Genomic DNA, 19,628 nt, shown 5'->3' with positions numbered 1-19,628 from the left:
AAGAATGGCAAGGGCAAGTCAGCAAACATTAGTAGCTAATCCAAGTGAGGATCAAATAAACTCCAAAATTCAGATGATTTGGATGACACAATCACTCATGATGGTGATCAAGTCTCTCACTCGTTATATACTCACATTTATTAATTAAACTGGAAAGTGTCAAACTAAAACTGGTAAGATGAAGTTCAATTACCTTGTTGAACTAGTTCTTTAATTAATCCAGGGGTTTAAAAGTATTCAGAAAGGGATTGGACATGTAGCTAATAAGTAAGTTCAGAGTTCAGGAATATATCACTGATAGAATTGCTAAAGGTTTAGGAGGGATATAAAAATCTCATGATTCAAGAAATCAATCAATTCTTAGGCAGTGAATTAAACTGAGGGTCTTTAACGTGTAAGTTTCATGTGTGCATTGGGTTCAGGTGTAAAAGTAGGATCTCCTCATCTTTTGACACAGGAGATTTTAATCTTATTTTCTCTTGCTGTCCTGCTGTTGACGGGGAGGGATGGAGTGGTTGATGGGCATCTGGCAGCCAGCCAAAGCCAACCCAGCCTCTTATGTTCCTTCTTACACACCAATTCAGAACAAACATCTTTTAAATCTCAGGAGTGTGTTGGAAAAGGATAACACTTATCTACTGAGTAATGGACAATTAAGTTCAATTCCCTTCAGGGTTTGATTTGGATATTCTTGTGTGCATTCATGTGAACATGTTGAGAAGTTAATAGAGGTGTTGAACTGCAGTTGAGAGTATCGCAAGGTTGAAGTGCAACATCCTGGTAAAATTCAGGTTATCTTTGGTCTTTCAATTTTCCTTCTAAAGAAGCAGTTACTTACTCATCGACTCAGGAAGAAAGTAAGAAATGTAAAGGCTTCCTTAAAAGTATTCTAATTAAAATATAAGTAGGAGTAACTCCTACAATTTTTATACATCTATTCAGTAGGTCTAAAATAAGTAAACAGAATTTAATAGTCTATAAAACAAAGCAAACTTGATTGAGCAGAAGTGGTCAACTAGATTCAAGTTTTAATCTCACTGAAAATAGTGATAAAAATATCTTATACTTTATTCAACAAGTCATTAACAAATTTACATATGATTTATGAACTAATTGGTTTTTTGTCAAATGATAATTTTTCCTTGTCAAAATGCAAAACTGTTCATGCAATCTACTATTTTAAAACAATGATCATAGGTCAAGGCTGAACATTGTTAATTGAACAGCTGCTTTGAACTAAACAATAAAGCACTCATCAGGTTCTGGTATGATCACTATATTCTGTACAAAACATGTTTCTAAAAACTGCCATCATCCATTATCAGTGTAAAACTTATTATACAACTCTCCACTTTTTTCTAGCATCAGAAATGAAACAGATTTTATAACTAATTATCTTTTCTAAAGCAGTCAATTTGTTTTAAGGCATAAAAATATCAAGAACTTCAAATGATAAGTAAGAAGAATGAGATATTGCACTACATACAAATAGTCTTTAAAAATCTGTAGGATGTGGATTTGCCTGCTTCTTGGAGAGAAAAACTGATAAGAACAAAACATATCAAAACAATAACCTTGAGAGAACTTGAAAGAATCCTAGGTCCTTAAAGTAACTAGATTAAAAAAAAAATGAAGTAAGCAGTACATATTTTTATCCTTGAGCAGCTGGAACATTGTGACAATATAGTCTGTTGTCCTCATCTTAAAACTGGGTAAAGATTGACAATATATTTTAGGAGATCTTGGAGCTTTCAAAGCACCAAAGGAGAGGAACCTGCTTCTTCCAGTTTTCCCGGAGTTCTAACACTGACTTCACACTGGAGCTAGTCATTTGCACCCTTCTCTCTGAATTTATTTAACCACCCCAATGGAGAACTAATGCTTTAAAAATAAACCCGAGTCAATTCAGTTAGCAGAGGGAAGCATATTCACAAAGTGATATGCCTGATGAGTGCCAGAGCCAATGGAAAAAAGAGAAGGATCCCACAGCCAAAATCAGAGGAACATGGGAGACGGGTTTGCTTCTGTGAGTGACAACAAGCTTTTATGATTTGGACTATCTTTTGTAACTTTGCCTTAATGTGTGAAAATAGCACAATATGTAAAGGAGAGATGCCATATTTTGCTTATCACCAGTGTAGGTGCCAGGAACTTCCAGAACAGCTTCAACTTATACTAAATATTCTGCATCATTTTGGAATTCATCCATGAGCAAAAGGCTTGTGACATTATCACCACACACTTTATTTCTGTTCTGGTATAGAGATAAATTTGTAGTAGCAGGGCATATGAAAGAGAACAAACTGTATGCACATATTTCAGAATCTATGCTTTTAATATGAAAAACTCAGTCTTTTAATACTGAGTAATGGCAACCAATAGAATAAAACCAACCAGTTCATCAGCTAAATTAGCTGCAATAGCTAAAACAAGCAAACCAAAATCCCATGGACTTTATTTCATTCATATTCTTCCAGAAATCTTTCACTCAGAGTTGGAACCAACTTAATTTTCACACAGTCACTTTAAAGGAGACCATATAAGCAGAGTATGAAAGAAAGAGCAAGAGAGGGAAGAGAGGATGCTAGAGTAAAGGTGTCTCTCCTCCAATGTCTATCTTTACACGTAGAGGTTTGGAGCATATGGTATTTCAAGGCAAAGCCTGAATCCAGTGCAATGAAGAAATAAGTATGAATAAAGACTTCCTCTTTGACCACTGCGGTGAGAAATTAAGCTCTGAATTTCTGATATCCATTGTGAAATGCCCTTGGGGGTGTGGTGGGTACAAAAGCAATGAAACAGATGATCAAATTAAATGCAAAGTGGAAGATAAGAAAACCAGGATATAGTGGAAAATATTTTACATTTGCAGATCTAAAATTCTGGAAAAGACAGATCTAGGGAAAAAAGTTGTGGCTCTTGAGGTGCTTTTTATCCCATCAAATCATAAATGTGACCCTAGAATGGTGTTTACAAACATAGTGAAATAAAGGGTTCTAAATTAATGTATCTATTACATAAGTACAATTTATGTACTATATAAACATAAATAATAAAACCATGTAATTTTCAGTCTCATAGCAGATAAATTATTAATTCTATATTGATTACTACATATGAAATGCCATAGCAAAACTTCTAGCAGGAAAATGAAAAGCATTTTTTAAGAAAAGGATACCTGAGTTTAAAATAGAAGATAAGGTCCCACTTTCAAGGGACAAAAATCTGAATTAAAAATTTGAACTTGGAAAGTATAGATAATATTACAGAAGTGTGTTATCTGCCTTATTCTAACCTTCACTTTTCATAATCTTCTAATAACTGTTCTAACAAAGAAGAAGTACTTCCAAAATGAAGAACGAAAAACCACAATAATTTCAGAAAAGAGATTTTAAAAGATTCTGTTACTTTTGCTGAAATCGGGTAAGAAAATGCAACTAGTGTTTGTCTCTGTATTTAGGATTGGATAATAGCTATGTTCACATAAAATGAGTATCAGTAGATAGTAATTGGACTGCCAGGTCTGCAACTAGCATTTGCCTTTTAACAAATGGGTTTAAATAAAAATTAATTTATAATAGAAATAGGATTCCACTTAGCTGATCAATTTACAGTCATCAAAGGATAGGTTAGTCTGTGTTATCTTGATTCCCTATCAGAGCCATGTTGACTGACATTAACAGAATCAGATAGGGGAGTAAACAAGACTTTTAAAGGAAACAATCATTACTGTAAACAGGATATCTCACAAAAAAGATACCTACATTTCATACCAACATAAGGAGTTAGAGTTGTTACTTTTTAGTACTGGAACTGATAAACACAGTAAAAAAAAAGCCTATGTAGAAAGTTTAAAACATTTCCATTTTCCTTACATTTTATGTATATATGCTTTATAAAAATGTTAAATATAAGTTCTTCAAACCACTAAGTCTCATAATACAAAGTGTGAAATCAGTTCAAAATTATTCTTCAGACACAATCCATTCAACAGGGCAGAAAGTGAATAGGATTTTTTAGAACATTCAAAGTTGGTCTTGATTTGAACCTTTCTTCAAATTTAACTTTGAATTCAATATCAAGAATAACTGGCCACTACTCTAAATACCAATCTGAAAAAAAGACTTTGTCTAAGAAAACACATTTTTTTGCTAAAAAACCTGCCATACCAACAACCAAACATAAAGCACAATAAATAAATAAATTTGTTTGTGTGCCAAAGGTTATAATTATTTTTTTAAAAAGTAACTCATGTTTTTGATTTGACTTCTTCATGGCTTACTATCAGTTAAAAGATTTCTTACAGCTGCACCTCATAAACCATTGTTAAGAGCCGCTTCCATATATAACTGGATCACATTAGCATAATAATGTAACCTGGTGTTACAGCATGTTGATCGATAACATAGTGCAGTTCTAAACAACAAAATGTTTAAACAAAAAACAATATCCAATAATAGACTGGGAAAAAACCCAAGCAAACTAGATTTAATTTCCCTAGACAACCATAAAGAAAACTTTAGATACAGAAAGATTAAATCTACTTCAGGCAAAACACAGGGCAAGAGAAAAGGTTTCTAAAACCTCCACATAAAATTGAACAATCGTTTCAAATGTAATTCCAACTTCCAGTATACCCAAAGCTGAAAACCTACCAGCATATTGCTAATTACAGGTGCAAATACTATGATAGAAATAGAAACTTGTCTAGCATTTTTGTAGGTGAGGGATTTTTGTAATTTTATAATTTTAGTAATTTAGTTGATATCCTGAAAAAAAAAAGTGATGTTAAAAAAAATTATTCATAGATAGAACTGCAAATATGGAATGGTTAAGTAAAAAAAAAAAAAATTATGAGACAATGATTAATTAGGGGGGTCTTAGAAAGGTAGGATAGAAATGGATAAAACAATTTTATTGAGTGCTCAATGAAATGAAATATAAATTGTAGAAAATAGTTTGATAGTGAAAGTAATATTATGAAAAGAGGAAGTTACAAATACATTCAGTACTTATTTTTCATGCAAAACTGTAGTCAAATCCATAGATTTTCATCTAATTTCAGAAAAGCAAGATATCTCCATTATAATTTTTTACCTTCCCTATAACCAAACTGGTATAATTTATAATACACTTCCTGATAATGAGACTTGTCCATAGTATTTATATGTGGAAACATAATACTTTTTGGTAATATTTACTATAGTCTTTCATTTGGGAGAAAAAGTTTAACTGATTTATTTAGTGGATACTGTAATTTTTCATATTTCTTTGTATTTTGGACAGTCAAGAGGTTTAATTGATTTTTCTATTTTTTTTGTGTGTGAGTGGGGAATGGAGGATCTTGTGATGTTTTTACATTTTAAGTATTTTTTTCAATTCTATATTTAAATACGTTTTCACTTCCCATACTCATTCAAAATCACACAGGAAATAAAAATAATTAATAGGAACTATTACAGCCATGATTCTTTTTCACATGGTCTGGTATAACATGTTTGTAATGGAACTAGGCAAAGAATATTTTTACGATTATCAATATTCAAAAGGCTATGAAATATATTACCATGATTAACATGCCACTGTGCTTTTTTCATCCAGATTATATTTATAGAGCTGGATTACCAAGTATCATAGTATGTAATGAAGGCAGTAACCTAAGAAATTACTGAGCTTCAAATTAGGAAAAAAACCCAAACATTACTTTGAATTAATTCCAGATTTTACCATGACAAAAAATGCGTGTCAGTGGTTTCTATTAGAAAATTATGTCCTTTAGTATTTACCATTTCCTTCAAACTGTATAAATCTTTTTGGAATTATGGACAACTATTTTCTAAATGACAACTGAAATAGTGCAATATATGAAAATTAACAGTACAGAAATAGCCAAAAATGCAGTTGTTGTCACCACTCATGATATTGACATTTTGAAGTGTGTCAGTTCCCTTTGGGAGTATATAGGTCTGCTATGCACTTTACAGCACCTATCTCCTCTCATTCCTCTCATATCTTACTTATGTAATATCTCTCCAAAACATTCCTCAGTTTTGTATGTATCATTTACTATTTAGATCATCACACTAGGCCCTTTTCATTTTTCTTTTTCCAGCACCCAGCATTCCACCCAAAAATATGAGCTCAATTCTTTCTAGATAGATGCTGGTTACTCTGGAGAAGCTCTCTCATCAACAACTTTAATCACCTTGTAAAAAAGTGTTAGAGAAATGTCCACCTGCAGACTTTAGCAGTAGAAGTCTTTATCGGTTTCTTTCAGACCAGAGTTGAGAATGAACAGCATTTATCTAATAAAAGATTAGAATTAGAAAATCTCAGTTAAACTTAGTTTACTTATATAATTTTAGTATGGTGGATATATGGAGAGTGTCAGCAAGAAAAGCAAATCTATTTTACCTCAGAGGAGCTTCTAATATTCTTTAAAACTAGATAAAATACACATTCATTTCTGTGCACAGCTTGTTTCATATTATAAGGCAGCAACATTTAATGAGCAAAATTACCTCAGTTCTTTGTACATAGGTTACAGACATACAGAAGCTAAATTTTTTATACACTGAAAACTAGATGTGTAGGATATATGTTTTACAATGCAAAATGGAAGCATATTGGACCATATAAGAAAAGCTATAATTTCATGGCTGAATTTGTAAATCTTAATGAAAAAGACACTTCTGCATAACTAATTCTTTTGCTACATTTACATCCTAAAGACTTGCACTGGATACAGAAGAAATGACATCAGATTTAGAGAATTTTTTAATGCTACTAACCCTTAAAAAGGATCTTGGGGGGGCGGGGGTGTGGTGGCTTTTTGGCATTGTTTTTGGTTTAGTTTTTGTGATTTTTTGGTTTGGGGTTTTTTTGGTAGGCAATGTCTCTCGTCCATAACATATTCAGGGATTTCCAGTATATTATTGACATTAATTTGTTCTTAAGTTTCAGGCATCAAAACAATTTGAATGATAAAATATTAATTTCCAACTGTGCAATGTAACATAATCTATAGGAGTCACTTTTCAGAAATAAGGAACCACAATCATAATATAAGAGAAATATTAGAGAGACAGAGAGAAAAGTTCTCTAGGTCAAGCTGTATGCCTGATCTTCTTTCTAATTAGTGTATATGTAAATACACGTACACACCTATATTTGCACAAAACCTCAAAGGTTCCTTTTGGCTTTCTGCAGACGTACCAGTTAAACTAGAAGGATCATGACTTTCTCCAAAGATAATAGAAATAGCCTATTCACACAGGAACCAAATGTTCAGGTTTTAGTTTAGTGACAATATATTTAGTTCCAGATATATTCTGATTCAATTATCAACTTTATAAGGTATTTTTATTGATACTGTCAATTGCAACAATACAAGGTGAATTTAACAGCTGGTTTAAGGGTTACCTTTATGTCATGTAAACAGGTCTAACAGTTAGACAACCCTGTAATAGAATGATGCTTTCCCATAGACTACAACTTTCTGGGACAAGACTATTATTGTGATCATTCTATTCCTTTCTATCACTGAAACATAGATGGAAAACTAATGGCCACAGACAGTGCTGGCCTGTTGTGTTACAGTGCAAAGATGGCCTCCACAACAAAAATCAACTTTTCTTCCTAGGTTATTTCAAATGCCATTAAGCAATTTAACAACACAAAGAAAAGTGAATAAGTAAAGTTTTTGTTTCTCAGAGATGACCACACTCATCTCATTACAAAACTATCGTGTGCACTCCTCATATTTAGGTAGTTACCAGCTAAATCTAGTTACCAGTTTTTCCAAAGATAGATAATAAACTCAGAGGTTGTAAAAGAGGTTTATCTTGCACTACATGAGAAGTAAATAAGCTAGTCCAATATCCATCAGCCACTTCAACTGGTCATTCAGTTCAAGGAAAGATATCCTATGGAAGGCTGATAATGGGAAAGTCTCTTGCTAATGTCAGTTACTAGGAAGTTGCCTCCACCTTAAAATATAGCTGAAGTTTTAGTTGGTTGCTTGTGTTTCATTTAGTTTGGTTTGGTTTGGTTTTGGGTTTGGGTTCAAAATCCTTACAATTTAACTTCAGATTTCCCTTCTAGCTAGCTATTCTTTCCAAACTTGTAAAAACCTTGGCTTCTTTGCAGTAATGTAAGCATAAATTCAAGAGACAAGTGGCACCTTGTCTGGGCTAGCACATTCTTTTATCAGTTTTAATTATATACCTTTCTCTCTCAATCAGTGTCTAGACTTTCAAAATCGTATCAAAATATTCCTAAGAGTATAGAACAATTGATATGTTTCAGCTTTGCATTTATAGGAAGAGTGCCAAGAGTTTTATTGCTTCAGTGTATTTTTTCATAAAGCAAACTTTTCAGATCTAAAAAAAAATCTGTTTAAATGTCTTGTCTACTCAGAATCCATATAGAGCTGAATATGTTTACCTATACATTTCATTCTGTTACATTTCTTTCAATTATCTGTTTCTCTTATCTACAAGTTTTGCTTGTAGATATTTATTGTTGTGTCCCTATCAATTTTCAGTTCAAGATTCTACATACCTTCTGTTTACAGCTTTGCAGTATTTATTTTTTTGTTCATGCAGTGAAAATTTTCCTATTAAGAATCATTCAGTTCTGTTACCTATCTCACGGTTTTCCACTTTTGTTGATGGTGCCTTCTTTCTTTATTTAATTGCCGTTTTTCTCTCCTTCATCTGCTTTGGTATTTGTTCCTGTTGCTTTCTGTATCCTTATCTCCTCGTTGGTCTTTGTCTAGGATTTATACCTTTTATATTTTCACTTTCTTTAAGAACTGAGAGTGTCATCCTGTTTGGTTTTGTTCACTAGTCCCTAAATTTTGAAATTAAATTCCTTTATTTCTTATCTTTCCAGGCAAATAATGGAGATGTCTAGAGAGCCATGGAGCAGCTGAAATAAAAATCAATGAGATAAGACACTTGAAGTTTTTTCAAAAGTGGAGAATCCCTAATTTGATCCTAATCAGCTCACAGTATCTGCTCTGGTTGAAAATTTGGACAGAAAGTGAACAGTGGTGAGAGGAGAAAAATGTGTATTCTTAGGGCATAATAAACAGCCTGAGCTGAAAAAAATCAGAGCTGTGATTGATAATGGAACTTTTTGAGGTACAGTAAATGATTCATTGTTTCCCTATCAACAAGTCCTGGTCTACATCAATATCCAAAAAGACATAAGCAGGAGAGTGAAAAAGAAATCTTTGTAAATTTCAATTTTCAGAGTTAGTTGTGAATGAAGACTGCAAATATTCCACTGTGACATGTCTTAAAGCCCTGATAACCAAAAAATCAAAGAGAGCTTGCCAGATTTAATCTAGAACCTCACAGAGCTGACATTTTTTTCTTTATTTTGTTAGTAGAGTCTTCTTACTTGAGCAACTGTTATATTTGTAAATGAAAGGTACAGAATTAACTTGGAGTTAGATACTCCAACTGCTGTTTGAAATGGCAGTAATCTAAATGAATTGATAAAATACTCTGAAAGGGTGTTTATATGGTTTAAGAAGGAATTTTTCATATGAGAAACAAAAAGAAAAAAAGGATACACATGCATGAAGTTAAATGGAGTTCAATACAACAAAATTTGAATTCAGGAGGGAGAATCAACACACTGTTGTGGCGTTTTGCCCAGACAAGACATTGGCACTAGTTTTGGGCACCCTGCACTATGTCTTGTAGTACTGTAGATCACCTAAAGGGAGAGGAAGTGAGAAAAGACAGGGCAAGTAAAACAAGTCTTACAGTCAGGAAATTCTATAAGTGGAAACCCTGACATAGCAGAAACGGAGGAGGAAGGAAGTAAAAGCAAAGAAAAAATGTGGGGCTTTTTTTGACTTCTGGTTTTGAGGAGAATGAATATGAGAAAGATTGGAGCACTTGCTCCAATAATAATAGCTTAATAGTTTCCCAAAAAACATAAGGTATGGAGCTTGGCTGGGAGATAGTAAAGGATCCAACATACATATATATAAGTGTTCTGAAAAAAATATGGATAAATTTCTGAGGACCAGGAGAAGGAAAGGGTCTGAGTCAGAAAAAAAGGCTTACGGTAGCTACCAGGGTGGTATTAGTTGACATGACAGTATTAACAGAATAGCCTAATAGCTGCCTGTTTGACACAGACTGATATCTATTAAAAGGAGAAAAATATATGTGTCAGAATAAGAAATACAAAAGCAAACGGAACTATTAAATGAGGGCACTGGAAGTTTCTGCTAGTGCCAACACTTATTCTTTGCTGGCCTTTCTTCATAAAAAAATCTGTAAAATAAATTTGACAATTTAGCACATGGAAGATGTAAATTATAATCCTTTCACTTTAAAAATAGAAAGTTTTAGAGGCAAAATCTAGTCTTCTAGAAATATATTTTCCCCCTTTTAAAATTAGAGATTGTTAGCAGTTTACTTAGTGCTTTTTATATTTTAAGAACATAAAATTAGCAAAGTATTCTTAATTTTGCTTTGGATTTTGTTGTTGGTATTGTTTTGATTTGTTTTTATTTATCCAGTGTCCTGAATGGTTTTCAATAAAATTTTAGATGTAGAGAAAAGGATGGATAATTCTATGATTTCAAAACTCTAAAATAATACTAAAAAAAAAGTAAATTATTCAGAAAAAATACACCTTAAATTTGTGACTGGTTTTGAGCAACAACACTATGGGTTTTGAGCTAAAACACATTTGCTTATGTTGTCAGTAATACCAGGCACATTTATTATGGAGAGACAGGTATCTGAGAATGTTGTCAGGCTAGGGGCAGGCATTGGTGGGGTGCTCAGCTCACCCATATGGGTGTTCCTTCCCCAGGTGGGGAAAGCACTCATTCAGCTCCTTCTGTGGTCCTGCAGACCACTGAGACAGGTCCAACTCCTATGCATGGCCAGACAAGCCAGTTTGGCTTCTTGTTCTGGCATGTCTGATGGTTTTCCATGCCCTTCTTAGTTACCAGAGCCTCTCCCCAGAGCCAAGCAAACAGAAAATTCAGCTACCTGTAATTGTAACGGTATTTAATATGAATGAATATTAAGGATTAATTGTAATTTTACACATTTTTACAGTCATTTTTCTCTCTGCTTTTACCAAAGTTGGACCAAAGAAATTAATTTTAATTTTATAGTCAGCGTGAGTCTGTTGATTAAGTACCAGATTCAAACCTTTGGAAGTACTTGAGTGAGGAGCCAATACCAAATTATATTTAACACTAGGGGCATGCTGAAATTTTAAAGAACTACATATTAATCTACTTAAAATATTTTTTCTCTCTAAGGGGAGTAAATGTTAAAAACATAGGCATAATCAGGGAGTCAGATATTTTAGGAGACCAATTCACCAACAGAGAACAGGTAGCGGATGTCTCCAGTAATTTCAGTTAATTTCTCCTATTCAGCTCAGCAGCACTGATCAGGTAACCTGTACATTTAATTCTTGGTGGCCTCAACAGGGAGTATAGATGAAAGGATGATTTATCTTGCTTAAATACAAGAGATTAAAAACTATGAGTATTAACTCCCTTTTTAAACACTATGTTTGAAGCTTCCTTCCATTCAGAGTTCCTAAGAGAAAATTAGCCACCAGTCGCTAGAAAGAAGATTTTAATACAATTAAATCTTTGGACACACTGACGTTATCAACATTTAGAAATATCTCTGCAGATACATGCTGATCTTGCAGGCTCTCAATACAAGGAAAATATATATTTATTAAGTGATCAAAAATTCCATTTTGTGGCAGTTTCTCACAGCTCCACTTACTATTATTGTTAAATAAACATATTCATACTTTTTTTCACTTATGCAAAAAATGAATAGCTGTCACAAAATGATTATATCATATTTCTAACAGTGGAGCTTTCCAAACTTTCACACTATGTCTGTGCTTATGAAGACACACATGATGGAATTTTCTGATGATTTTTACCAGAACACTAAGGTAGGCTAATCATTTCCAAAATAATTTTATTTTTAGTTTTGTAAAATATAGTTTTGGCTAATAAAAAATTGCTTTCTGAGCATAAACATATGAAAGACTATTTTAGTTGACACAAAGAGACATAAATATACTGTATTAAATGCTACAACTTAGCCCAGTACAATTGCATAAGGGATGCATTTTATTTCTCTGTTTAAAATAGATCTGAATTTATTTCATTGATTTCAATGCAGTGTTAATTTTGTGATGAACATTTAACTGGCAATTAAATTTTCTGGTTAAATTAATTAACTGGTTAAGTACTAGTAAATCTGGAAACATATTTCCTTGGAATTGTGAACAGAGTTTGGGTATATATATATATATATATATGTATATATATATATGTATAGTCATGTTATTATTCAAATATTTAAAGCTTTTTTGAACACTTCACTGCAAGTTGGGGTGGCTAATTAGAGAAAAAAATGTTTTAGACAACTGCTGAGTATGACACCTTGTTTCAAATTAGTATTCAATTCTAATCACCCAACTCCTTAATTTAAAAAAAAAAAGAAAACTACCAACGTACTTTTGGATGTTTACTGACAGTATGCTTATGCTCAGAAATTTATTTCAAAAAGAAAGAAGAAAACAAGATCTTATCCAAATTGCAAAGAAAAATAATAGCAAGGAAATATCACGGTTCATATTGCCATTCTGTCATCCACTTATATATACACCATATCACTGCCTCAAAGCACATGGTTTAATTACGGTTTCCATGTGACTTTTCAAGGACTGACCTGAAAAGTACACAATGAAGAACTTGTATAGTTCGGTCCATATCTTTTGCTTTATAGGCAAGTATTAAATAATTTTCTCCGGGATTCTTTTATGCAGAATCAGGACTCTGAGGAAATCAATAACCCTTCCTGGCCCTGACAAGCCTCAGCTGTTGGCACTGCCACCCACCATTGTCCATGGTTCCTGGGCCTCTGTTTCAACCCACCCTGAGGCATCCAGACCTGCTGCAGCTCTGTCCCTATCCCTCCCTCCTGCATGAGCCTCTCAGTCCTACTCTGTGGGGAGCTTAGCTGGCCCTGTTTCCTTTTGCTCACAGCTGCACTGTCTGGAGGGACCCTGGACTGGTTCATCACTGGCTGTGTGGGGTGCTGTGTTGGACCCTGTCAGAGTCCCAGCTCTGCTCTCCATGTGCAGCCCCTGCAGGGCTGTGCCTCACAGCACAGCCTGAGTGGGGTCTCCTTGGCTCCCAGCTTGTGCCCTACATGGAGCAGCTCTTTTCCTGCCACTCCCTAAGATAAGGCTAGTACAGTGAATTATTTGCAGGTTGCACTAAAGACTATTTTCATAACACGCAAAAGGTATCATCAGATGACTCCAACTGGCTTTGCAAAGCAGTTGATTTATGAGGTGTTTTATCGGTTCAAGCATACCTTCTGCTAACTTCATTAAATCATGGGATTTCTTATCACTAGTGCAAACAAAATCCTTTTTTCTCAAGCTGGGCACTCAGAAAACTGAAAACATATTATCAGCTTCGCTGAAATGGTTCATCTAGTACCACATAAAAATAATGAGAAAGACAGAAATTTGGAAAAAATTGAACAGTAGTCTTAATCTGGAAATGCAACTCTTTTCTTCCGAATCGGAGTTGGAAGTATTAGCTACTTACCAAAATAAGGTCTAGACAGTGTTTTTAAAAGCAATCATTTATTTTGAGGGGAGCTAGTTGTATAAATGTGAAATAAAGGGTACACAAAAATCACAAATATGCATTGGGTGGGCAACAAGAAAGCTCTAAAAATAGACGGTGTCTGTTACATGACCCGGCGATACTCCCAAGTATGAAATTTTGCTGGAAGCTTGGCTCAAATACAGGAAGTAAAAATGTCTTTCTGAAAACAAACTTTTTTTTTGTAGGTAATTGCAAATATGATTTATGAAAAAACGTTTTTTTGGCATAAATTTCACTGTGTTAAGCTATTTTGTATTTATAATTTGAGGCACAGATTATCACGTGAAATACACTAAATCAAGCATACACAGTAACACAAAGATGCAAATGAAATACTGACTGCACTTTGCATAACGGTCATGTCTGACATGCTTTTTTTCGATTTGTTACTGTTTAGCTGCCATTTAAGTGCCAGGTAAATCAGTTAAAAGCTGAGGACATTCAATTATGTAATTTCAACAAGATTTAATTCTGAGGAGATCAATTAGATGAAGTACAAAACTGGACAAGGAGGGAGTCAAAGGTGATGAGCTTCACAAATAGTCAACCCAAAATCATTTAATTAATATAAAAGTTATTCCACAATATCAAAGTAAAAAAACATAAGTAGTGACTTTGTCTATCCAAGACAACCTTTTAAGCTGTCTAGTTATATATTTTTTCAAATACACATGTGTAGTCCCCTGAAAATATTTGTCTGTTACAAGATTAAAGGGAGGGTGACAAGTATAATCTGATTACACTTTCATTAATTTCACTAAGTAAAATGACAAAATCCATTGTCATGCTAGAAGAATAGTTTCCACAAGCAACTGCACCTCAGTAAAACTTCACTTATTTGTAAAAAGAAAACAATGGGAAACATCACCTCACTAATTACTACAGCAATCTGAGAAAATAAATGTCATCATGAAAGATTTAGTAAAGCTTGCAAAATTTCACTATCATGCCTTCTTAATTTAAAAACAAATTCTCCACTCATACAAATGTGTACTATTCTTCCACACCCACACTCTGGAATGTAGAAAGATCTTGTAAATCTTGCAAAAGTAGTCTATTTCAAGCCCTATATTGAGGCTTAATCATCTTTTCCTTTTTAAGTGCTGACTGATTCTATTCTCTTCCACACAGCTTCTTACACTGTTCTTCACCAGAATCTAATGGCATCCTAAATAAAAAATACTGAAAATTTTAAGCATAACAGGTTTCCTTGACTTTCTTCTAAAAAAACATATTCTAAATCTCCAGCATTGAAGAATTAGTTCAATTTAAAAAACATCTCGCACACATACATCTATAAATGCATATATAGCTATCTATATAACCGTGTATCCAGATACTTATACATATGTGAGGGTACATGTGCACACAAATATATATAAACCTTTTCAGCAGCTTGAACAAGACATAAAGAAAACTAATTCTTCCTTTGCAAGATATTATTTTCATCTTCCCTTTACCCTCCTAACTATCTTCACCTGTTTTCCCCGATGCTTATTTAAACTGTAACTCAGTAAGGACCATTGGTTCCTAACTGGAATAATAGTTTTGTTCTTTTGCATTTGTGTACAGCAATGTTCACATACTCCTTGAGATAGCAACTTAGAGTAGATTCACCAACAGAAGTCTTGACTGACAGTGAGGGTCTTTTCAGGCTCCTACATTTGAGAAAATCTCAGTTTTATCTTTCGAGGAGTGAATAGAAAGGAGAAAAACTTGTTGTGGAAGACAACTCTCAGATCTTTCATCTATGGGTTCCCTCTTTCCTGCAGCTGATACCAGAATTGCATCCAAACACTCATGGAACAGGAAATAGAAATGGAAACACAGTAGTACAAAGAAAAACAATTTCATTAGAGATGCGTTTCTCCATATCTGCTGACTGCTAACCATTTAAGAGAATTTTTATCCAGCACAAATTTGAGACGTAGAATTTTACTTTTCTAGTTTCCTTGTAGTACCAAGTTACATTTTCCTTTTAGTGAACCGATGCCAGATTGTTATGCAATAGTTTAAAAAAATCATTACCAGTTTATCAACACTTACTGTACAATATTATGAAAACACATCCCTTTCTTTGAGCATCATTATGCAAAGTAAAATTAAACTGGATGTTCCCTGATTAGGAACAGGTATTGCAATTCTTTATCACAGAATAAAATCATGGAATGGTTTGGTTCGGAAGATCACCTAGTTCCAACCCCACTGTCATGGGAAGGGGCATCTTTCAGGTTACTCAAAGCAAGGGCTTTTCTGGGTAACTTGTTCCAGTACCTTACTGCACTCTTTATACAGAATTTCTTTCTCATATCCAACCTTAATCATAGAACCAGAGAATTTTAAGAGGTTGGAATGGACCTTTGAGATGATTTAGTCCCAACACCCCCAGGGACACCTCCCAGTAGACAAGGTTGCTCAAGGCTTTATCAAACTGTCTTTGAACACTTGCCAGGGTTGGAGCATCCGCAGCCTGTTCCAGTGTCTAACCATCCTCATAGTAAAAAATTTCTTCCTAATAACAAACCTGAATTTCCCTTCTTTCAATTGCACCCATTCCCCCTTGACCTATCACTACAATTCCTGATGAAGAGTCTCTCTCCAACTTCACTGTAGGCTCCCTTCAGATACTTGGAGGTTGCAAGTCTCCACAAAACCTTCCCTTCTCCAGACTGAACAGCCCCAGTTTTCTCAGCCTGTCTTTGTAGGGGAGGTGCTCCTATCCTCATCTACGTTACTGGTTCATGTCCAGTTCTTCATCTACCAATATCCCCAAGTCTTTCTCTACAAGACTGTCCTAAATCCCTTGATCCCCTAGTCACTATTGATACTGAGAACTGACCAGGATGTTACACTTGGCCTCACTGAATGTCATGAGTGTCGCCCCAAGACAATGAGGTTCTCATTGGCCCACTCCTCCGGCCTGTGGATGCCCCTCTGGAGAGCATCCCTCCCCTCAAGCAAATCAAGTGCACCACTCAACTCGGCGCCATTTCCAAACTTGCTGAGGGTGCACTCAATCCCACTGTCCATATCATTAACAGAGATATTGAATAGTATTTGTCTGAATACAGACCCCCTGAGGGACACCACTTGTTGCTAATTCTAAGTGGACTTTAAGCTGTTGACTGCAACATTTTGGGTGTGACCATGTGGCCACTGCATTATTCATCAAACAGTCCACCCAATCAAGTACAAATCTCTCCTATTTACCAGCAAAGATGTTGTGTGGCCATGCCAAAGGCCTTACAGAACTCTAGGTAGATGACAAATTGACATACAGAAGTCAAGGTAGATGATAGTAAAGATAACTAGCAGATATATGACTAATATATCTGTTGCTATTGTAGAATTATTGTGTATTCCATAAGCTGCAGCCTTCCAGAATTGAACATTTGGGCTAAGATTCTGAAGTAGGCTCTGATAGAAAATGTTCTGTGACACATCACACTCTTGATATTTAAAAACTTTTTTTTTCACTTTTGTAATCCCTTTTTGTTAGAAGATGCTCATATACAAACACACACAGAAGAGTTACCTAGTCTATCTTAATATTTTCCTGATTTTTATAAAAAGCCTCCTGTTGACAAGATTACAAAAGTTCCACTGCTACTAGATCATGCAAACTGCGACCTCTACAATCTCATATTCACTTTACATTAATTTATCCATGCTCGTATGCTTGATTAATTACATTTCATTGAGACAACTTTTATGAGGGCTACATTAATTTCAGCCCATACTTTAACTAGAATTAAAGCACTTGATATACATTTTGACACCTATGATTAATTAAAGGAAGTGCACCTTAAAGACTAAATGAGAAGGAATCCATAATAAAACATTAACTATTTTATCATATATTTTTTAATATATTAGTACAAGTTAAATTGTAATAATATTTATTATTTACCTTGTCCTAAAGTTTGCAGGGTGAGGATGCCCATCATATAATGACAAATAATCATATTCTTCTTCTAGAGCAAAAGACTGAAAGACGATCTGTATTCTGTTTCTTTCTTCTGCTATAATAACCCAGGTACAGTTTGCACCATTTGGATATCCATATGGGAAGCCAGGGCTTTCTATAGTGCCATTAAGTCCTTTTAAAGTTCCACCACAGGTATAAATAAATCCTAAAAAATACCAAGGAAACAAAAGTTAGTAATCTGTTTTTATATCAACCTTCAACAAAATACATCGCTAGAGTTCATGATTTCTGAGAAAATATCAAAATGCTTCTTAGCAAGTACTGCATTTAGAAAGGTAAACACTATGTTTTAATACAAATGCTGGCCACTTAATGCACAGCAACCCCACCCACCTAACAAATGTGTTTTCCATACTGTTTATCTAAAGACATATGGTAGCAACTTTGAAAATAAATATATATAACAACATCTATGACTAAATTTGTTTGTCTATGAAGTAAGTATTCACATCAATTCCCTTTTTTTTTTCAAAGGGAAGAGTAAATGAGCCTCTTTGGATACAGTTCTGATACAGGTTAAACCAGCTAACTCTGTGCTTTTCCTCCATGCATTTTGGCTCTGGAAAAGGCTGGAAGTCTATTTACTATGAACAAGCTTTTCCCAAACAATAATTCTGGGTTATGAAACTCTGTACTTAAGGGCTCAATCTGAAATAACCATCTGTTGCATCATTATATTATCTCATGTAAGTATTAAGATTAACAGTTTACATGTTTTGACTGACCCTACGCGGATGTTGTTTAACTAGAGTGATCAGGTAGGGCCCCAGAGCTTCTCCCTCACACACCACATCCACACCCCGGCCTCCCTTCCCCCGCAGTGGGATGGAGGAGAGAAAGAAGAGTAACAGTGAGAAAACTCGTGGGTTGAGACAAAGATATTTTAATAGGTACAGCAAAAGCTGTGCATGCAATCAAAGCAGATGAAGGAATTCATTGGCTGCTTTGGCCGGCAGGTGTTCAATCACCTCAGTAAAGCAGGCCTACACCAGGCCTAATGGTTACATGGGAAGACAAACACCGTAACCCTGAATGCGGTCCCTTCCTCCTTCTTTCCATCAGCTTTTATCACTGAGCATGCTGCCATATGTTCTAGAATATCCCTTTTATTGGTTGGGGTCATCTGCATCCCAGCTGTGTCTCCTCCCAATTGCTTGCCAACTCCCAGCAGTATGAGTACCAGAGGAGGCCTGGATGGTGTGTGTAAGCACTGATAAAATGTTCTTGTGTTATAAACATTGTTTTGGTCACAAATCTAATACATAAGACCATAGAGTCTCTCATGAAGAAAATTAAGTCTATCCCAGCCAAATTCAGTATAGTGGGTCAAAGCTGAAAGGTTGCTCTGCTGACAGATCCTTTTTAAAATGAACACCCTCAACTATCAAAAAATTACCCCTACATTCAAACCCTAATTTCTCTTGGACTATAAAAAATTTAGTTTTTATATAGAAAATCTATTTTCTGAGAAAAATAAGAAGAGAATAACTGTAAAAAGGTCTCTCCCAAGGCACTGTGCAGGGTGGGTACTTTTCTATGCTTTTGTTTCAAGTTCTAATGCTGTTATGGTAGTTAACTCTTTTGGGACCGCGGGATATTTTTTATTTTCCACCAGCTTTGTAGTCTGACTGTAGGTCTACATCCCCTCTCCAGGCTTTCTGTTCTCTTATTGCTTAAATATTAGATCAGCTTTCCTGCTTTTCCTTTTGCACTCCCAAATCTTCTCTTCCCCAAGGATGCTCAGAGCAAGCTCCCTCTTCTAGTGGAGAGATTTCATCTGAGAAAGCACAACGCACTGAGTTCCTCTTTCACAGAAACATGATATACATTTCATAACAAACTACAAACAAACAAATCAGATGCCAACTCTTAAATTATACACACATGTATATATTTGAGCTCATTAAATCATCTTCTTCATGGCACATTCACAAG

General features: G+C 34.6%; 1 protein-coding gene across 2 annotated transcripts in view; it reads right to left on the bottom strand.

Annotated features, from left to right (window-relative positions):
* CSMD3 (CUB and Sushi multiple domains 3) overlaps window positions 1-19,628 on the bottom strand; it is a 621,464-nt gene that overhangs the window by 514,557 nt on the left and 87,279 nt on the right. For both annotated transcript variants that reach the window (XM_008642636.2, XM_017746102.1), the window contains exon 2: window positions 17,616-17,838. In XM_008642636.2, the coding sequence (XP_008640858.1) occupies window positions 17,616-17,838 (223 nt within the window). The remainder of the gene's footprint in view (window positions 1-17,615; window positions 17,839-19,628) is intronic.

The sequence above is a fragment of the Corvus brachyrhynchos genome, unplaced genomic scaffold (assembly GCF_000691975.1).
Source record: "Corvus brachyrhynchos isolate BGI_N302 unplaced genomic scaffold, ASM69197v1 scaffold28, whole genome shotgun sequence".
In the NCBI taxonomy this organism is placed as follows: Eukaryota; Metazoa; Chordata; class Aves; order Passeriformes; family Corvidae; genus Corvus; species Corvus brachyrhynchos.
The sequence above is the reverse complement of the archived record's forward strand: the minus strand, read 5'-3'. Positions and strand labels throughout refer to the sequence as shown.